Source organism: Sciurus carolinensis, chromosome 4, assembly GCF_902686445.1.
Source record: "Sciurus carolinensis chromosome 4, mSciCar1.2, whole genome shotgun sequence".
Lineage (NCBI taxonomy): Eukaryota > Metazoa > Chordata > Mammalia > Rodentia > Sciuridae > Sciurus > Sciurus carolinensis.
In genome coordinates, this window is record NC_062216.1 from 53,254,870 (window position 1) to 53,275,463 (window position 20,594).

Genomic DNA, 20,594 nt, shown 5'->3' on the forward strand with positions numbered 1-20,594 from the left:
CCCCAGCACCACAAAAAAAAAAAAAAAAAAAAAAAAGGTATAAACAAATATTCCTACACATGTAAACATGGAGGATCTTTACAGACACAAAATGCACACTGTGGTGTTAACATAAAAGTTTAAAAAGATGTAAAACTAATCAAGAGCTCTGGGTGTTAGAAATGGAATTTCCATCATTATGGGTAGTAAGTGGGATGAGGCATGAACACAGTGGTCTTTTGAAGTACTAATAATGCCTTATTTTGTGATCTTTGTGGTTGATCATAAAAATTAATTATGACTTGCCGAATTTTCTTCCCATATTATGCACTTATAATAGAACTTTTAAACTGGGCTCAGTGGCTCACACCTATAATCCCAGCAGCTTAGGAGATGGAGACAGAAGCACAAATTCAAAGCCAGCCTCAGCAACTTAGTGTGACCCTGTCTCTAAATAAAAGTATTTAAAAAGGGCTGGGCACATGGCTTAGTGGTTAAGTGTCCCTGGGTTCAATCCCCAATACAATAAATAAATAAATAAATAAACAAACAAATAAATAAATAAATCCTTTAAAACAAAATGAACAAAATGAAACAATCTGACAGCAAGAAACTTTTTAAGAATTAAGGAAGAGGATTTAGGGGATGTAGATGTGCCAGGTCTATCAAGTTTTCTCAGTATGAATCTTGTAATACAGTGTGTATTACTAATATATGTAAGTATTATATTTATAAGAACATAAGCATTACTTGATAAATGATAAAAAGTTCAAGAGATAAAGTATCATACTGGGTTTGTGTGTTTCAACATGTATATACAGTTTAAGAAATTGTTGCAAATAGTTCTAAGATGACATATAAAAGAAGAAAAGAAACAGAAAAATATCTATTTGTAAAACTAGCATGAAGTATACATGAAAACATAAGCACCAAGTCATGATTTTTTTTTTGATTTCTTGAACTTGAAGGAAACATATGGGAGTCTTTACATTTGGCGTAAGTATTTACTTAAAAATCCGAAGCAGTTTTCATGAATATTATGACCAGTTGGTGAATGAGTGTACTGTTTGTCTTATACTTCTTCTACTTGAAACTTATGAACATTTTTAACGTTCTAATATTTTGTTCTGATAAAATAATAACCAATATATATAAACAGAAAAAGGGAGTTATAAACCAACTACTTTCATTAATATTCATAGTATAAAGTTTAAAAGTACTAATATAAAGAAGGATAAACTTACATACCATAGCAACACCTGCATCATACTTTTTACTGCATATTGTTCCAGGAAATGTTGCTCCCATATATTTAGGATGCTTCCTGTAACTACATCATTATAGTATTGCTGTTTTATTAAGTTTGTTATTCAGAATAATTATAACCTTATATATTAAATTAAATATCCTGATAAAATTTGGAAAATGACTTTGTAAACATACCACATTCCAATCTGGATAATACCTAATACATTATACAAAATGCTCAAATTATTGAAAATTATCTCATTTTAATACCAATTTTCTTCACCTAACTCCTAGATTTGTTGTAATTTCATTATCTCAAATTCAACTTACTTTCCCTTATTGTGCATTCACTGTTTTGCTAAATGCTGAAAAGAAAATAATTTTTAATTTGAGAAAGAAGCAATCTCACCTATCCTAAAGATAAGCACTTACTTAAAATTAAACTATTATACATACAAACAGTATACACACAAAATCCAAATCCAAATGCATTTGTTTTTCTTGTTTGTTTGTTGTTTGTTTTTCATTTTGGCACTGGGGATTGAACACAGGGATACTTGACCACTAGTCCTTTATTTATTTATTTACTTTTAAATCTGGAGACAGGGTATCTCTAAGTTGTACAAGCTGGCCTTGAACTAGCAGTCCTCCTGCATCAGCCTCTTGAGTTTTTGGGATTACATGTACATACCACACACTGGATCCCACAGATCCATTTTAGTCAAAAACTAGACATGAAAGACATTAATGTAGCATGGGTAATTTAACTGAACAGTATCCTTTTGACGTCAATAAACTACAAGTAATGTTCGTATCATAAAAGTTCATGAAATACAGATTTTTTTCATATTAATTGTACTTTAAAATACACTGATATAAAATTGACAGATATTACTTTTATTTCAATTATATTTCCAATTGTGTTATCACCTTAATGGCACAGGTATTTGTATGCATATATATATGTAAATGGGCACATATATCTATACATATACACATGCATACACACATTTATATACATATGTGTATATATAATATATATAAACATTTTTTAAAAGTTCCTACAGAAAAATGAAGAACACAATTCACTAATTTACTAATTTGATGGAATTATTATGCATATCTCTTTATTAATGTAGAACATCGTGCTTACATAAGTAAGTGTGCTATGTCATGGGGCTGTAGGATAAGATTGTCCCGTTTCCATGCCAAAAATCTTTGTAATACATCATCAGCATCCCCTTTGGTAGAAATTTGGTTTTTATGTGACCACAGTTCCAAGGAGGACAGTATAACAGTCAATTTGAACTGGGTAAACATCTAAAAATAAGATTCGGGATATATTTTTTAAGAACCACCAATCATTACATTAAAAGAGTACATAAAATATAAAAAGTTCATTTGAGTATTTTTAGTATTGAACTAAAAATAAGTCTTTAAATCATCAACTGACTGGAATAAAATGCAAACTATTTTCAATTATTTTTTCAAAAATTGGAAATATGCAAAGGTTAAAACTTACAGTGTTGACAAGCCCAATAATCTGGACAATTTTCTGTGTTACAGCCATCATTTCTGATCCCATATAATCATACTGAAAAACAAGTTTTACTTTTTAGGATTTTTTAAATATACACATGATAGCAATTTTTTAGATGGTGAATCTATCTTTATGATTCCAGGCAGGAAAAGGATAGTTTTTGTCACATAATTTAAAACATGCTAACAGAAAGGTAATAACTTTTACAATTACATAAAACAACAAAAAGAAATAAAGCATACATAGGCATTCAAAATAGATTCTTGTATATGTTAAAGATAGTACATAACCAATGTAAATCCACATCCTCTACAACCACAATAATGGGATCCTAATTGGAACAAGTTCTACTTATTCTATGTATGTATGATATTTAAAAATATGCTGTCATGTAAAAAACTAATTATAAAAGACCTTCTCAAGTGGAAAGAAAAAAAGAAAAAGAGGTACTAAAACAATTCTGTAGACTTCTACCTACTATAGGGTAACTTCTTGAGTCAGGAATTCTCTGTGAAGCAGAGGGAATCAAAATATCTCTCACTACATGCTTGGAAATGAAGAAGAGTAAGAAAACAAAGAAATAGAACTATTAATTGAAATTCAAGAACCTATCTATGGGAGGAAAAATAAAAATCACCAAGCTGTGTAATGAGTGAGTCAATAAGGTTTACACAGAATAAAGAGGAGGCAATGCAAAAGGACAGGAGGAAGAAAATGTCCTTTAATTTTTGCAAATTCTGGAGAATATATAGTTTCAGATCTGGGACTTAATGAATACCCTTCATTATTTCATTTTTTTTATTATGGAAAACATTTACTACCTCTGTCAAAATCACCAATTTTCCAAGTTGAAAATAAGGATTTCTACAAAGTACAGGAAAATTCCTGGCTATTGATTCACAATTAGAATAGTGAATGAAATAGATATACTGCTTATAGATGTTCATAAAAACAGCAATGTGTGTTAACCATGTATGTCCATTGTTTGAATTTAAAATTAAATAAATTCTAGGTAAAATGCTTTCTCTGTAATACAAAAGTATTGCATCTGGTAGATGATAGATAGATGAAACATACAAATAAGAAAAATAATAATTTGTGATGATCTGTGAATATTCAACCTTATCAAATAGTAGATATATGGTTTTCTACATTTAAATGTCATGAAAACTCATGTTGTATTGCTAGGTCCAAAAGTCCATAGGCCATTTGTCAATTCGTAAGAGAAACACAACAGTGCTCAATCAGTAGAAAATGTTACCTATCATCAAAATAGGTTGAGCAAAATTGAGACAATAAAAGAAGAAATTCAGTAATATCAAACTCTCATCATTTTGTAAATATAGCAGTTGTCCTTCAGGACACCTATGCCTAATTCCCACAATTTTATCAAGCTGATAAATGCTATATGTTTCTCTATAAAACTCTTTTCCATGAAAATTTTCCTCAACAATTTTAATCTCTCCCTATTCTATGGTTTGATTTAATGTATATTTCCATGGATGTACATAATGTATCACAGTATAATTCTCTTGTTCCATATCTGTACCTTCCATTCAAAGGTGCATTCAACTGTGGTATATATACGCAATGGAATACTACTCATCCCTAAAGAAGAATGAAATTATGGTATTTGCTGGTAAATGGATGGAACTGAAGAATATTATGCTAAGCGAAATAAGCCAATCCCAAAAACCAAAGGTGGATGCTAATTCAAAATAAGAGGTATGGGAATCAATAGTGGTATTCTGGACTAGGCAGAGGGGAGTGAAGGGAGGGGAGGAAGCCTGGGGGTAGGAAAGGTAGTACAGTGAATCAGACATTATTACTCTATATACATATATGATTACATGGCCTGTGTAACTCTACATCATATACAACCAGACAAATAAGAAGTTATACTCTATTTATGTATGATGTGTCAAAATGCATTCTACTGTCATGTATAACTAATTAGAACAAATTAAAAAAATAAAGGTGCATTCTTCAGCGAGGATGTAGCTTAGTGGTATAGCACTTGCCTCACATGCACAACATTCTGCGTTCATCCCAGTACCACACACACAAACACACACACACACACACACACACAAAAAAAAAAAAAAAAAAAAAAACTAAAAGAAGGAAACCAGGTGTGGTGATGCACACCCATAATCCCAACTATTTGGGAGGTTGAAGAAGGAGGATTACAAGTTCAAAGCCAGTCTGGGCGATTCAGCAAGACTGTGTCCCAAAATAAAAAATAAAAACGGCTGGTGGCTGTAGTTTAGGAGAGTTTGCCTTTGGTTCCAATCCCTAGTACCATGCCTGCACTGGTACTAGGCACACACACACACACACACACACAAAGAAAGAAAAAAAAGTGAGTTCTTTAAAGCGAAATTTCTAATGACCATGCACCTAACAAATTGGTAGACAAAAACTATGTGTGCTCAAAGAAAACAGTATGACCAGAAAGACTAGAGTAGGCAAGAGAAGGGAAAGACTGTCACAGGCGAGGTCAAAAAGATGCGGGCTGAGCTGGGGTTAGGAGGGGCAGGCGTGTAGGACACTCTAGGACAGTATGGGCTTTTACTCATAATGGGATGTAAAGGCAACACATTGTTTATCTGATACACATCAAGTAAAATGCCTTAATTTGGAAATAGTGAAAAAATTCATTATATCTTTGAAATTAATATCAAATTTTCATTCAGAGCAAAGAAAGAGAGAGGGAAGGGACAGAAGGCAGGAAAAAGAAAGGAAAGGAAAAGAGAAAAATGTGACTTACCAAAGCTTTTTCTACTATGATGTGCATTTCTAGATATTGGGGTAACAGTTTTGAAATAAATTTGTCCTGGAAAAACAACAAAGGCATTATCAAGAGTCATATGTATCAAACTTGTTAACAGCAAAAGCTTAGATACAAAGAAGACAAAAATTTTAAATATAAAAATAATAGTGAAGTATAAAATTTCACTTCAAAATATTCCAGGCACAAAAGATTTTCAGTGATCCTGCTAGAGTACTATAGGGTTCTTGGTATTCTTCTTAGTACTGCATGAAAAAGACATCAATTCTTTGTCTTCATCTGAAGACAAGTCTATGCTTCCAGGTATAATTGAGAATTCTTCACTGATTGTCCTCCAAAAGACTACAGTAACATCAGCTATGAATCACTGAGAATCTTTCATTTATTCAGTAAGAAGTTATAAGAAATTATTTCTTCTACAATTTTCCAACACTTGAGAACTTATTGTCTACACAGAAATTCAGGTAAATAATGTGGTTCGCCTATTAGCCCTATGGGTACACAGGAAAGAACATAGTGCAAGATATCAGAAATTATTCAATCATTGCAGAGAATAGGTCATGTGTGTCTCACTTGACAGGATGCACTCTCTCTCTCTCTCTCTCTCCATATAGATAGATAGATAGATAGATAGATAGATAGATAGATAGATTTGTGTGTGTGTGTGTGTGTGTGTGTGTGTGTGTGTGTTTGTGTGTGTGTGTGTATTTTTTTTTCCAATACTGGAGATTGTACCCAGGGCACTCTAGCACTGAGATGCATCCTCCCCTACTCCAGTCCTTTTTACTGTTTTTGTTTTGATACTATGTCTTGCTAAGTTGTCGAACCTGGCCTCAAACTTGTGAACCTCCTGCCTCAGCCTCCCAGGTCAGTGGGGTTGCAGGTGTACCCCACCATGCCTGACCATGATGCAATAATTTTGATTGTGTCAGGACAGTCAGCTCTATGTCATCTATTTATTACACCACATTTTAGCGTTTCACATTTTTCTCCTTTTCTAATGTAAGCATTTAAAATGCTATAAAATTTCTTCTATTGTTCTGTGTCACACAATTTTTGATCTATTTTATTTTTGCTTATTTCAGTATGTTTTTACTTTCTTTGAAAACTTCCTCTTTGACCAACCTATTACTTATGAAATACCTTTTCATGTCCTCTCCTCTTACCCTACATATTTCTTACATTTGAGAAAATTTGTTACAAATAGTACCTGAGTCATTATTTTTACATGCACTTTGCCAGTTTTAACTTTTAAATTGATGTATTTAGATCATTCGTATTTAATGTTATTAGCCATATGTGGGGGATTTAATTAGCTTACCATGTTACTGTTTTCTCTCTCTTTTTTTCACTGTTTTGTTATTCTCTTTTCATGTTTTTCCTACTATGGGTTGCTTAAAAAATGTTGAGAATCAAGTTTTATTTATCGATAGTTATTTTTAAGAATATGTCTGTGAATGGACTTTTTTCAGGGAGATGGCTCTAGTTATTGGGTCATGTAACATCATATTCTACTGGAATTGACAATTTATTAGTTTGAGTAAGGTTTAATAAATTTACTCCCCCTCCTCTTTAAGATATTTTACTTCTCTTTATAATGTAGTTGTCTTAAATATTTCTGCTGTATACTCTGAGAAACACATCAAACAGTGCTAGCATTTTTACTTCAAACAACTTTATACCTTCTAATTATTTGCTGAGGTTTTCTATCTTCTGTTTCTCTGTCAAGGCTTGTGTGTGTGTGTGTGTGTGTGTGTGTGTGTGTTGCTGGGGTTGGAACCCAGGGACTTGTGCATGTTAGGCAAATGCTCTACAACTGAGGTACACTCCCAGCCCCATGTTTTAGCCATTTTAAATTATGTTCATAATTTCTTGTTTGAACCTTTTGTAACTTCCTTAAACAGCTGTCAGATATTCCAACTTTTATGTCATTTCATTCTTGGCATTTGCTGATGATCTTCTCATTGAAGTAAAAGCATCAATGGTTCATGGTGTTGAAAGCATCTTTCTATTGTTTCCTGGGTGCAGTGAGTACATAATGAGTCTCTGGATCTTACTGAAATGGTTTGTCATAACTTCTCTGATGCTGCACCGGTGAAGATGCCGTGGTTGCTGCCTCATTACTGCCAGCTAACTCAGCCTTCATGGATGCCTGATGATACCACCTAGCTAGAAGGAGTGTCTCTACTACCCATACTTCACTAATACTTCTGGGGAGTGGGGCTTGTCACCAACTAAGAAGTGGCAAAAATCAGTGGTTTCTACTCAGCTTTCTGTCTACCCCAGAGTAGCGCGAGGAAGTACATGCTCCCTATGTGGCTTCCAGTGACACTACAGAGAAGGGGCACTACTGCCATCAAGCAGAATCAACCCAGCCCTGTACCTAACCTTCTGTGATACTATTTGTGCATAGATAAGTGAACCTCTTTGCATGCAGGTGAGAATTCAAGTTTCCCCACTTGGCCATTGCTGAAAGAAGTGAATTGGAGGGAGGCACAATTTTTCTTCAGCATTCTATGGAGTAGGGTAGTTATTGTTTGGAAGCTTGGATTTTGCTGTGTTGCCACTTTTCCAGTACTTTTGCCAAAGAGAGCAAATTTTTCTTTGCAATTTTTGTTTTCACTAACTGACGTTTGAAAGTTGTGGGCTTCCCCTGCATCCAGAGTAAGAGAGGGAAAAAAAAAGTGAAAACAAAAGCAGACAGCTTACCACTGTCATATTGTTTCTTGCATATGGAGGTGTCTAGCTTGTCTGCTTCCTGGTATTCAGCTTTGGAGTTCTCAGGTTTGTCTAGCATAAGAATGTCTAGGATTTTTTAAGTTATGGGGAAAATAAGAGATGGTGTATCTATCTTGTCCATATCATAGTCCTTGAAATTTTAGATTATTTGATGAAGATTCTAAATGATTATTGAAATTAATTTTGAATTTAAAGTACCTGATAATAACTGACATAAAACTGATATTCATTAACTTTCATGTTCATTTCTTTTTCAGCTAATAGTCATAATGCATTAAGAACTGTACCCACAGTCTTTTTCCACTCAAGACTGAATTTGAACAATGAGCAAACTGAAAAATAATTGATATGCATAAAAAGTCTTGATTAAATTAGTGATATGAAAAAGACCGCTCTAAAACTCTATAAATTCAACTATCATCTTTAGGAAAAGTATTAAAAAAAATTCTAAAGTAAAGTATATATACATGCTTCTTTAGCATAGTTTTGATTTGTGATCTTCATGTTGTCAAGTAGATCACACTGGCTTCCATGACGAATAGTGAGTGCTGACAGACACATACAAGTTGCACAGCTATCATCAAATTTCTTGAGAAACTGAATTATACCAGGCATTTTGCTTTCATTTTAATTTTTAGCTCACTGCTGCCAAATAATAATAATAATAATCCTTTCGGGTTTCTAATTTCAGATCAGGGACATAAAAGACTGAAAAGAGCATTGCTTCCACATATACAACAGAGCAAAGCCTTAAGAAACCACGTGTTAGTGATTTCTTTCAATACTGGGAATTGAACCCAGGGTTCTCTACTACTAAGCTTTATCCCTAGCCCTCTTAATTTTTTTTTTTTTTTAATTTCGAGACAGGGTCTTACTCAGTTGCTGAGGCTGGCCTTGAACTTGTGATCCTCCTGCCTCAGGTTCTCTAGTAGCTGCAATTACAGGCCCAGCCATGTTAGTGATTTTTATCGAATCTACTAAAGAGCTGAAATTGAAGATAAAGCCATTAACCTAAATGTGTAGAGAGAAATGCCCCTGCAGGTTGTTACAGGAACCAAACATTTACATACTTGCTGCTCAGGACACCAAGTGCCATGTAAGTTGATAAATTTACCAGGTAGAAATTGGGGCTGAATTTCTAAAGCCCAGTCTTGTGCAAACCTAAATGTCTGTGAATCATGAAGATAATTGGTTTCTTAGTTTCTTACGGATTTTTTTTTCCCTGCAGGAATTGCACAGGCTACTAACAGTAAAGACTGGAAAAACTGGAAAAGATTTCATCATGGTGCTGGCTGCAAAGGGAGAACATCAAAAACTGCCCAAATCTATGTCCTTCACATACAAAATTTCCTTAAAATACAAAAGAATTAATCACCAAAGGAAAGGGCTAAGAGGTTTGTAACCTGAAGATATTGGTGAAACCCATTACAGGGGGGCAAGAAAAATGTTTTACCTTAAAAGGGAGGAAAAGGAGTACTTTCTAGATCCAGCATTACAGCTGAGGAGGACAGGGATATTTGTAGATTATATCCCCCAGACCAAAATTCACGATGCCTGACTAGCACTGAGCTTCAATCATAACATAAGAAACTACCTGTGTTCTCTGCCTCATTCCAAGCCCCCTTTCTATGCTCAGATATATAAAGAAAAAACACAGTAAATGTAAGAACCCAGAAACTACTCTGGACATGGGAACTTACATAAGAGGGTTTATTAAGCAAACAGAGTGTCTCCCTACAGGGTAAGAGAGAAAATGAGAGGAAAAGAGAGAGAGTGCACACAAGAGAGAGTGTGAAAAGGAAGGAGGAAAGAGAAAGCATAGTGAGTAGGAGACAGAAAGCATGAAAGTGAGAAGAAGAGAGAGCATGAAAGTGAGGAGAAGAGAAAATGGCAGGAGAGCTATCCTTAAGCAGTCAAATTCTGTGGGTTAACGGGACCAATAACAGAGAAGGATACTTGCAAGCTGACTGATGAACCAAGAGCTAGCTAGGATGTTCAGACTGACAAGAAGTTGGGAGGCAGGGAAACGACTGCAGCGTAAAGGGCGGGGGAGCAGCTTTATATTATATTACAGTAAAGATAGCTGAAATTCCTAGAAGATTAATTTTGTCTGCAAACGCACATAACAAAGCCAAGTAGAGAAACCCAAGACAAGCAAGAAGCAGGCAACTTGGTAGCAAATTGTTGCTCACTGTAAGCGAGATAACACTAAAGAAATGTGAAGAAGCCTCTGGTATCATGGAGTAACTGCATCAACAAAGATCAAATATCCCCATTGTCTTACTAGATTAACAATACTTTCGAACTAAAGTCCTAGACAAGAAGAAAAGTGTACTCATCTCCAGTCCAAAAAAGTATTGTCAGTAATTCAGGATCTGCTTCTTTATTCAATTGCCTAGTTTTTAGAAGAAAAAAAAAACAAAACAAGGATGATTACAGATAAGCAAGAAAAAGCATAATCCGAAAGATATAATAATCATAAAAAACAAACTGACAGATGACACAGTTGTTGAACCTATTGGAAATGGGATTTAAAACAATTGAAATTAATATTTTAAATGGTCTAGTAGAAAAGACTACACAACATGCAAGATCAGATATTCAAATTCAGTACCAAATACTGTTAGGAAGCAGTTGGACATGAGCAGTGGGTCAGGGGTTTAAGACAATGCTTAAAACTGAACAAATCAGTTAATCAAGAGCCCTGCCTCAGTAGTACCACAAGGTTTGACAAAATAGCTATTTCAAGACCCTTGCCTGATCTCAGTTCTATAAACCATTCCTCTTACAACAGGAGGAAGATAAACTCAGGAGGTAAGAACCAAAGGGCGAGGGTATGCTTGCTCAAAAGGACTTAATTGCTTAAATGTCTAAACAAGACCCTGCTCAAACATCACAGACCAGAGATTCCCAGACTTGGGAAAGAAGAATGATTCTGACCAGAGCTTACTAAGCATAAATTCTATAAAACAAACTCTAGTTGGGACCTGCAATCTGGATCAGGATGACCAAGAGTTGCCCTTAGGTTGTTTGCATATGATATATTAGCTTTATGATATCACAGTTAAGTTATAACTTTTCTCACCCTCCTTATGGGTTTCACTTAAATACCTATGGGTAAAAGTACACATAGTAAAGGCATAGAAATCAAACACAGTCTGTCAGTCCAGAGCTGGGAGGTAATACTTGAGCAGCACCTTCTGAAAACCTCCCCTAAAACTCCAATAAAACTGAAGAACAAAGGAGAAAATCCTTGCTCTCCTCTTTAAGATGACCCACCCTGTCTCTTGGGGGGTGACTTCTGTGCCTTCTTCCTTAATAAATCTTTCAATACTTTTACTACATTTTATGTCTTGCCTGAAATCATCTCTTACAAGAACACAAGAGCCAGGAAAATGATGCAAATCTCTGATAATAATACTTCACCACAACCACCCAACAAAGAAAGGAGTATGCCTATTCCTTATGTGTCTATAAATGGTACTTTCTCATTGAAGAACCTTACATTCTGTTTTTATAAAGAGGTGTTGGTTACCTTACAATTAGAAAGAATCTAGGAAATAAAAGGGATTCTCTGTTCTTGCTCTTGAATCTTATCTGTTATCACAATTTTCTCAGAAACTGCTAGACAAAACTGATGAGAATCTGAAAGCAAATAGTGGAAGTTTACCAGTAATTAAAATTAATATATCACTTATAACAAAGTTTAAAAATTATTACAAGGAAAATAGAATGGTGTGTTAACAGGAACAAACTACAAATTCCATGTAAGGGCAAAAGATGTAGAATACAAGTTTTGAAGAACACAAATAGAACTACTAGACATTTGTGGAATCCTATTTGACACAAGTGAGTAATACAGAGAGAAGTGACTAAAGCCACTGTTAGACATGGTGAGGTTCAATTAAAAATCAATATCAAAAGTATATCTAGAAAAATTTCAACATAGGCATACTTCTAAATGTCCCATGGGTTAATGGAGGAATTAGAAAACACAATATAATACAACATTATAGGTACACATCACATAGAATTCATGAAATAATGAACTATCTATAAGGAACTCCAAAGATTCAAATATAAAATCAAGATAACTGACAGTAATTATTAAAACTCAACATTTTCAGAACTCTAAATTGACCACCACATTACAGAATTCTAGAAAGTGGGCTTTCTTTTTCCTTCCCTTCTTTTTTTTTTTTTTTTTTTTTTTTTTCAAGAAATGGACCAATCTAGGTAAAAGCAGTATCTTTGTGGAATTTGAATTTGTCCCCATAAGTTGAAAATAATTAGCCCATATTTGCCATGAACACCAGCAGACTGGCAATAAATTTTAAAAAACAGAATGCGGCTGGGACATTTTGCAAATCTCATTCCCAGAGAGTTGTTAAGACCAATATAAAACATGCCCATATTTGACTGAAATGATACCTCACTCAATGTTAAAAGTCTTTTTTCCCAAAGATATCTAGTGAAATCAATTACAGGCATGCAATTATGCTTAGGAAAGACTTGAAAAAATCCTAAACTCTTGGATTTTATGCAAATCTTGAGATTTTATGCAAACAGGAAGTAAAATAAAAGGCAGAGCTATTAAGCGTCTGGCTCAGTGATGAGGGCCTGTCCTGAGGGCACATGGAGGCCCATTACTGTGCAGAATAGGGACTTCGGTGTCTACACACAACAAAGAACCTAGACTTAAGAGAACAAGTTCAGAAAATTCACAAGGTAAACAACAACACATAACAAAAAAAAAAAAAAATGGGACAGGACAGGAGGTAGAACTTTATTTCTAGAACTACCATTATTTGGAGTGTCCAGTTTCTGATTTAAAAAAGAGGGAGAGAAAGACATAAAAGAACCAAACCATTGTGGCCTATACACAGGAAAAAAAAAAAAAAATCAATGGACCTGTCATTGCTGAAGACTAGATGTTGATGATGAAGATACTAGAAAAATACTTCAGCTCTTTTAAATAAATTTAAACAGCAAAAGGAAATCATGTATAAATAACTAACGGAAAGTAGTATAATGATATCTTCTTAGAAGATATCAATAAACATAGAAATGACAAAAAATTATGGATTTGAAAACTACAGTAACTGAAATTAACTCTTTAATGTATGAGGAACTAAATATTTATTGGAGAGGCACAAGAAAAGATGGCAGACAGAAGAAAGATCAGTGAACTTGGAAACAAACCAGTTGAGATTACATAGTCTGAGGAACAGAAAGAAAAAAAGAAGGGAGAAAAATGAACAGAGACTCAGAAACCTGTGAGACACTACCAAGCATTTTACATACACACAACATATACATACGTAATGAGAATACCAGGAGACGGGAGTTAAAAGGGCAGGAAAATATTTGTAGAATATTTCCAAATATGATAAATAAACAAATATAAATTCACACATTCAGGAAGCTCTATGAACTCCAAGTAGTGTAAACATAAAGAAACCCACTCTGACACATTGTAAGCAAACAGTCACAAAGTAACTCTAATAGTCTTGAAAGAAACAACAGGGAGGTGCACCATCCTATACAAGGGTATAAAATTAACAACTGATTTTTCATCAGACATCATCAAGGCCAAAAAGTGGTGAACCAAATACATTGTGCTGAAAGAGAATGTAAACCAAAAATTCCATAAAAAATAAGAGAGTTGAATAATATACAAATGATTGCCTGTTTCAGAAATATTTGTTCAGGTAGCATGTACAGTTGCATGTCAGAATACTAAAAGCAATTTTACCAGGTTATTGGAAGTAATAGTGAATTTGTTCTTCCTGTAATGCTCAATTTATTTTAATAATAAATATTTTCTTTGAGCCTGAGGTGGTGGCACATGCCTGTAATCTCAGCAACTCAGGAGGCTGAAGCAGGAGGATACCGAGTTCAAAGACAGCCTCAGCAGATTAGAGGCATTTAACAACTCAGCAAGACCTTGTGTTTAACTAAAACATAAAAATGGACTGGGGATGTTGCTTAGTGGTTAAGCACCCCTGTGTTATAAATAAATAAATAGATAAATACTGTCTTTGAAAAAACAGAAAATCAAGAAATTTTGCATAATATATCAAGAAATGATACAATATAATTTTTTCAGACATTGTATATGAAATCTGCATATTTTATTTCAAGATATAGAAAGTAGAAATAAAAAGTAAAAGCTCTACTCAGTAGCAAAATAGTTTCCTTTCAGGATTAAAAATAATCTATAGAAGTAATTTCCTAGTATTTTATAACATCAGAATCCCAACAGTTACCTGTGAACTTAAATGAACTTTGTAGAACTGGTCTTTCTGCCAAATATGGCTGTAATTATCTGCTAAGGTTAGTACATCTGGACTGCCATTTTTCACTTGATAAATTATGTGCTCAAATCTTGCTGAAGATTCTAGTGGCTCAATTCCATAGCTGATATTTTCAAACTGCAGAAATCCTCTGAATAAAAGTAATAATTATAAAAATCTTGCAAATGAGCCCATCAAAGCTATAATCTGAAATGTTATGAGAAATAAAAAATAATCATAGTAAAGCACATGTTTTAAATAGATTTCTTTTCCTCTTTGCTTTTTGCAATCTACTACTAGTTAACAGATACCATATCTGCTTTGATTTTGCTCACATTTTAAGGAAGTAAATTTGTGAAGAATATTTTATAATTTCTGGATAACTGTATTCATTCAAGATATATTAACTAGAGTTAAATCCTGCCAGTAATCAAGATGTTCATTGATAATTTCAAGAAAAAAATTCTTATTCTTACACATATCAAAGTAATGGATATCAAACACGCAGACCGGATATCTGAAGAGTTGTATATCTATGAAAATCATGTTCAGAGGATGCCCGCTTTTTTGAACTGACATGAGCAAATACTGGAAATCAGGTGGTTAACATGAAAAAGAAGTTAGGGAGACCCTATTCTTTTTCTCTACTCTAGAACCTTCTTCCTCTGGTAAATATATAAGTAAGTTTCCCACCATCAGTGATGAAAATCACCTATTTGTGCCTTTTTTCTATCAAGAAGCTTCTTGTTAACTTATATATGATAATAAACTGAAATCATATTGTACACGGCTATTATATTTAAATAACTAAGGATATTTTTCATAGCTGACATAATGATAGAGATTGCAACAATAACATTTAAAGGGACATTCTAAAGTTTATACATTTCTGCCCAGTATCCTGGAAATGTCTCCATTCAGGACTACCTGGACTGACTGCATTTGATTGAACACTTAGGTACAGGTATTAACATTAAGACAAATGAAAGATCATGATAAAAGAAACTCAGATTTTTCCTGATTTGTGTCTGCTAGCCACTAAGTTTCATTTTAAAGTGAAATCCTATTTCTTTGATGTACAAATATTCTCTAAGATGCTATAACCTGAGGCCAGAGCAGACACTGAGTGTCACAACAGAATTTGGAGATTCTGCAACATATCCTTGGTAATGGCAATGCATCTGAAAAAGAGGATGAACAGGTGAATACATGAATTCTTTCTGAATAAAATAATGTACTATCAAACATTTCAGAAGACTAAAGAATTAAAAGATTTGATAATAAGAGCATGAATTATATAGAATTATTAATGTAAATGCTTAGGTAAAAAGGTATTTGACAACTATCTTCACTTAATACCACCTGGATACCCATGAGTGTTTCTTTGTATCTGGGTTACATCTTTATCATATGCCATTTCCATGTACAACTGTAAAACTGTTTAACAGGTCAGAGTTATACAGAATAAAACATTTGTATTAAACTGTCAATATAGGACTGGGTATGCAGCTCAGTGGTAGAGTGCTTCTAACAGGTACATGGATGGCCCTGGGTTCAGTTCCTAGCACCAGGAAAAAAAAACTGTCAACACAGAACAGGATATCCTAAACAGGATGTATGTTCAACAGAAACATATGATGATACTACATGTCTAAGACATCTGACTCTTACCATAAAATATGAAGACTCAGATTGCAAAGATCCAGTTTCACTATATGTATAAACCAAAAAATTCTGGGATAGGAATGAGCTAAAAACAAATCAGCAAATAAAGTTTAAGTTACAAATTCAGTGCAAATATACACATTAAAATAATAAGCATAAAAATTGAGTGTAAAATTTTCATATAATAACAAAATTTGATTAATTTTAGTGTAGCATCATAGTTGAAACTCATAAAACTGGAAACCAGAGTGTCAGGCTTTCTGAACCCTGGAATAGACTGTGACTCCTCTATTTAAGAATATTTTCATTTGTGCCTGAATATGTTTTCATTCAACAATATTTATTACTGTATCTATTTATGACAGGCCCTCTTAAGCATGCTGGATGCAGTTGTAAACAAAAGATCAAATCTCTGGCCATGACAGTCAGAGACACATACTTCTAGCATGTTAGATGACAATAAGGAAGGCTTGGGTGCTGTGGGATGGTTAAAAATGTACATAAGATTGGCATGGAAAGGCTTGCTGAAAAGATGATTACACATGTGAAGAACAAGCTATGTGGGCTTTTATAAAAATGTTATTCCAGACAGAGTTAAGATGTAATGCAAGGACCTAGAGGCAGAGATATGCTTACATATACAAAGAACAAATATGGGTACTGAAACTGATACAGTGTGGAAAGAAGACAGATAGTAGGATGATGTAGTGTCACAGTGATGAGAAGGCTTTAGAGGGTTTGAGCAGGGGAAGACAGCAGGCAGAGCAACATTGTAATGGAATCAAACTAAATGCTATGTTGAAAATAATCTGCATGGCAAGATACACAGAAGCAGGGAGACCAGCTAGAAAGCTACTACTGTTACCTAGGCCGGACATGATGGTGGCTTCAACAAGGAGAGTAGTGTGAAGGTTCTGTGCTGGGTATACTTTGAGATCACATAGGGTCAAATAGCTCACTGAACCCAAGGGAAAATAAAAGAAAAAAGATGTCCAGGGGTTGACTCCAAGGTGGTTTTTTTTTTTTTTTTTTTTTTTAATTCTTCCTTTATATTTCTTTCTTTTTTTATGAGAAACTGGAATAGATGAGTGGCCATTTATTGAGATGATCATGAGAAATATAAATTTGGGAAAAGGAAAAGAAATTCATTTCCAAAATGTTACTGATGTGAATCCTAGTAAACACTCATTATCAAATAGTGAAATAAATGATATGGTGTCCACAGGAGAAGGGTAAGTCAGGCATATAAATCTGGGCGCACTCAACACACAGGTGGTATTTAAAGTCGCAAGACTGAATTAAATAACTAGGTGATTGAATGTAGATTTTTTTAGAAATTCAAATATATTACCCTGAAGTATTCTAAGATTGGACAGATGAGAAGGAATCTACAGAAGAGACGGAGCCACAGACAGATAGAAGGAATAATAACCACAGGAGGAGTCAAACAAGGGCCAAAAGTTTGTGGTATTTTGGAAGATGAGTGAGGAAAGTATTCTGTGAAAGAAACACTGACCAAATCTGTCAACTGGTTGAGAAAAATGAAGACTAAGAACTATTAAAAACATGAATATTACTGATAATCTTATCAAATATTTATATAAGAATAATAGTAAATATGTAACAAAAAATAGGCATTTTAAAAGTACAGAGTAGTGGCTATTTGACTCTATTTATATGAACTATTGAGAAAATACAAATCAGGATACAGAAAAGATTGAGTGCTTCTTGGAGTTATGGGTGGGACCAAAGATTAAGGGAATTGACGTCAGGGCTTTTACAAGGGGAAAGAGATATCCTAAGACTGATATAGAGCTCATGACTGCAACACTATATAACATTTTTTAAATTATTGAATTATTGTATTCCTTGGAGAATTTTATAAAAATGTATTCAAAAAGGTTGCTAAAAAAGAAATATGTATCTGATTAACACATTATAAAAAGCATGCTACTATTTGAACTTCCAACAACCAATGGACAAGTTAACAAAGTCTGTTTTCATATATGAAATACTTAATTTCCATTACATAACATTCTTGGATTCAACAGCTTATACTTAATTAAAGATTTATAAGCATGCAGCTTATTTCTTAATTTAAACATATAAAACTGGAAAAATAAAATGAATGGCCCTCACAAAGACAATATTCAAAAGCTAATAATGAATCCTAATTTGAAGAGCAAACAACTCTATACTGTATTGCATTTCTGAATTTAAATAATGTGCAACGACTTTAGGAAGGTAAAATCTAAGCACAAAGTTTCCCTTTCCTGTAAAGAAAAAATTGTATCTTACTTTTTTCTAAGGTGCAGGGTATATGGTTTTCCATCAATTGAAATGATATAAATCACCTAAAATAAATCAAAATGAATAAAGGAAATTTAGTAAATCAGAAGTACACAAAATAAAACAGTATTTTTTTCACCAATCAAAATGACTGATTCAATAGATTTAAAATTAACATATTTCTTGGAATTTATAATATTAACCAGTAAGAACTTAATAGCAATAAATTAAGGAACATTGTGATTAAAGTGTAAGGATGACTTTTAGAAAACAAAGTGGAACACAGTTTGAAAAAATACAAAATCTTAATGTGATTAATAATACAGTAATTGCTTCTATCTCAAAATATACACATTTTAAGTCAATATAAATGAGACAGGACTGAGGCTCACATTACACATCAGATACAATGAACCAATAAGACATGTATACTCAGAAACATTTAACAACTCTTAAAACAAAAATCTATGAGGAAAGCAGACCTGAGAGACTGTACAGACAAGAAGCCAGTGAATATTGGCACAGCTCCAGGGATAAGAGTCCTAAAATACCAGAGATTGAGTGATAACAGTCTTCGTCATCCTAATATGATGCATTAGTATTCAGGAACAGGAGTGACTGTGGAATTTGATAAACTGGACCATCTCCACAAATTCAGACAGACATTCTTCCGAGCAATTTATAAGACAAAACAATTTTTAAAGGAGATCTTCAATTTGAAGCTGGAACAGTCTGTAAACTTGGCAGAAAAAAAACTGGACAGTGCTGCTTATAACAGGAAACACCTGGGCAGTAAGAGCACTTGGGCTAAGATCAGCTACAAATAACCCAGACCTGAGGCAAAACTTACCCTATTACTTCCCTAAAAGTTAGTGTCTTGGGTTTTCATTACTATAACAGACACCTGAGATAATCAGTTTGTGAAAAGGAAAGGTTTACTTTGACCCACAGTTTTAGAGATTTCAGTCTATGGTAGGTTAACCTTCTGCTTTTAGGGCTGTGTCAAGGCAGAACATCATGATAGGAGTGGGAGGTAGAGGATGTTGCTCACCTCATGACAGCCAGGAAGTAAAGAGAGAAACAGGAAATATCCACCCCCACCCCCAATATCCCTTCCAAGGACACATACCCAGTGACCTTACTTGCTCTGACTAGGGCCCACCTAGTTAAAGGCTTAAAGGTTCCAACACTTCCTAACAGAGCCAAGGGCTGAGAACCAACAGTTTAACACACCAGCGGCGTTTATGGGGCATTACAAATCTAACCATCCCAGTAAGCTATTACAGCAGATCTAATGCATAATTCCAAACAGAATGCAAAACAGAGAATGTGACGCTATATTGAGTACAATGGCAAGTACACACACACACACACAAAAGGAAAAAGAAAAGAAACCTGTTTAACATCTTAGGAATGTATACACCAAGATAAAAAGACAGCAAATCTAACAAATTAAGGAAATGACTCCAGAGAAAACAGCGAAATATGATCTTGGTGTAATTGTAGCTAATATTCGTAGAAAAGTAAGAGTGAGTATTACATTTAAAGAGTAGTCATGAGATGTAATACAATATTATTTCTAAAATTTTCTAATGCTTAATGAGTGTTTATAATATTTATTGTACAATCCCAAGCACTGTATGTATTTTTAAAACATTTTTATCCTCAAAACCCCCATAATTTTCACACTCAGAGATTTAGGTAAGTAACTCTCCTAAGCTGAAATATCTCATTATTAGAACTTGACAGACCATGTGCTTGACCACTGCATTACACTGCTAGCATATGAAGAACATCAGACAGTTCTTACTGAGGGAAGCACAATTATGGAAATGAACCATCTGCAGATCAAATGGAGAAAAGTATATTTCTTGATTTTTAAGTAAACTATTATCCTAAATAATAGACTGGACATAACTTAGGGATAAACTGATAATACTAGCAAAGCTAAGAAAGGTTCTGGAAATTAAATATGAAATGATGTAAGATATAAATTAATTACTCCCCAATTAAAAGACATTAATGGATTAGATAAATTTAAAAACAA

At 33.9% G+C, this 20,594-nt stretch overlaps 1 protein-coding gene across 1 annotated transcript in view; it reads right to left on the reverse strand.

Moving 5' to 3' along the window:
• LOC124982700 (disintegrin and metalloproteinase domain-containing protein 18-like) overlaps window positions 1–19,128 on the reverse strand; it is a 132,597-nt gene extending 113,469 nt beyond the window's left edge. The window contains exons 1-9 of the mRNA XM_047549666.1: window positions 19,099–19,128; window positions 18,557–18,612; window positions 16,265–16,343; window positions 15,698–15,774; window positions 14,567–14,744; window positions 5,538–5,603; window positions 2,750–2,821; window positions 2,381–2,547; window positions 1,228–1,309 (exon numbers count right to left, since the gene is read on the reverse strand). Of these exons, the coding sequence (XP_047405622.1) occupies window positions 1,228–1,309; window positions 2,381–2,547; window positions 2,750–2,821; window positions 5,538–5,603; window positions 14,567–14,744; window positions 15,698–15,774; window positions 16,265–16,343; window positions 18,557–18,612; window positions 19,099–19,128 (807 nt within the window). The remainder of the gene's footprint in view (window positions 1–1,227; window positions 1,310–2,380; window positions 2,548–2,749; window positions 2,822–5,537; window positions 5,604–14,566; window positions 14,745–15,697; window positions 15,775–16,264; window positions 16,344–18,556; window positions 18,613–19,098) is intronic.
• Between the last annotated feature and the right edge of the window lie 1,466 nt (window positions 19,129–20,594).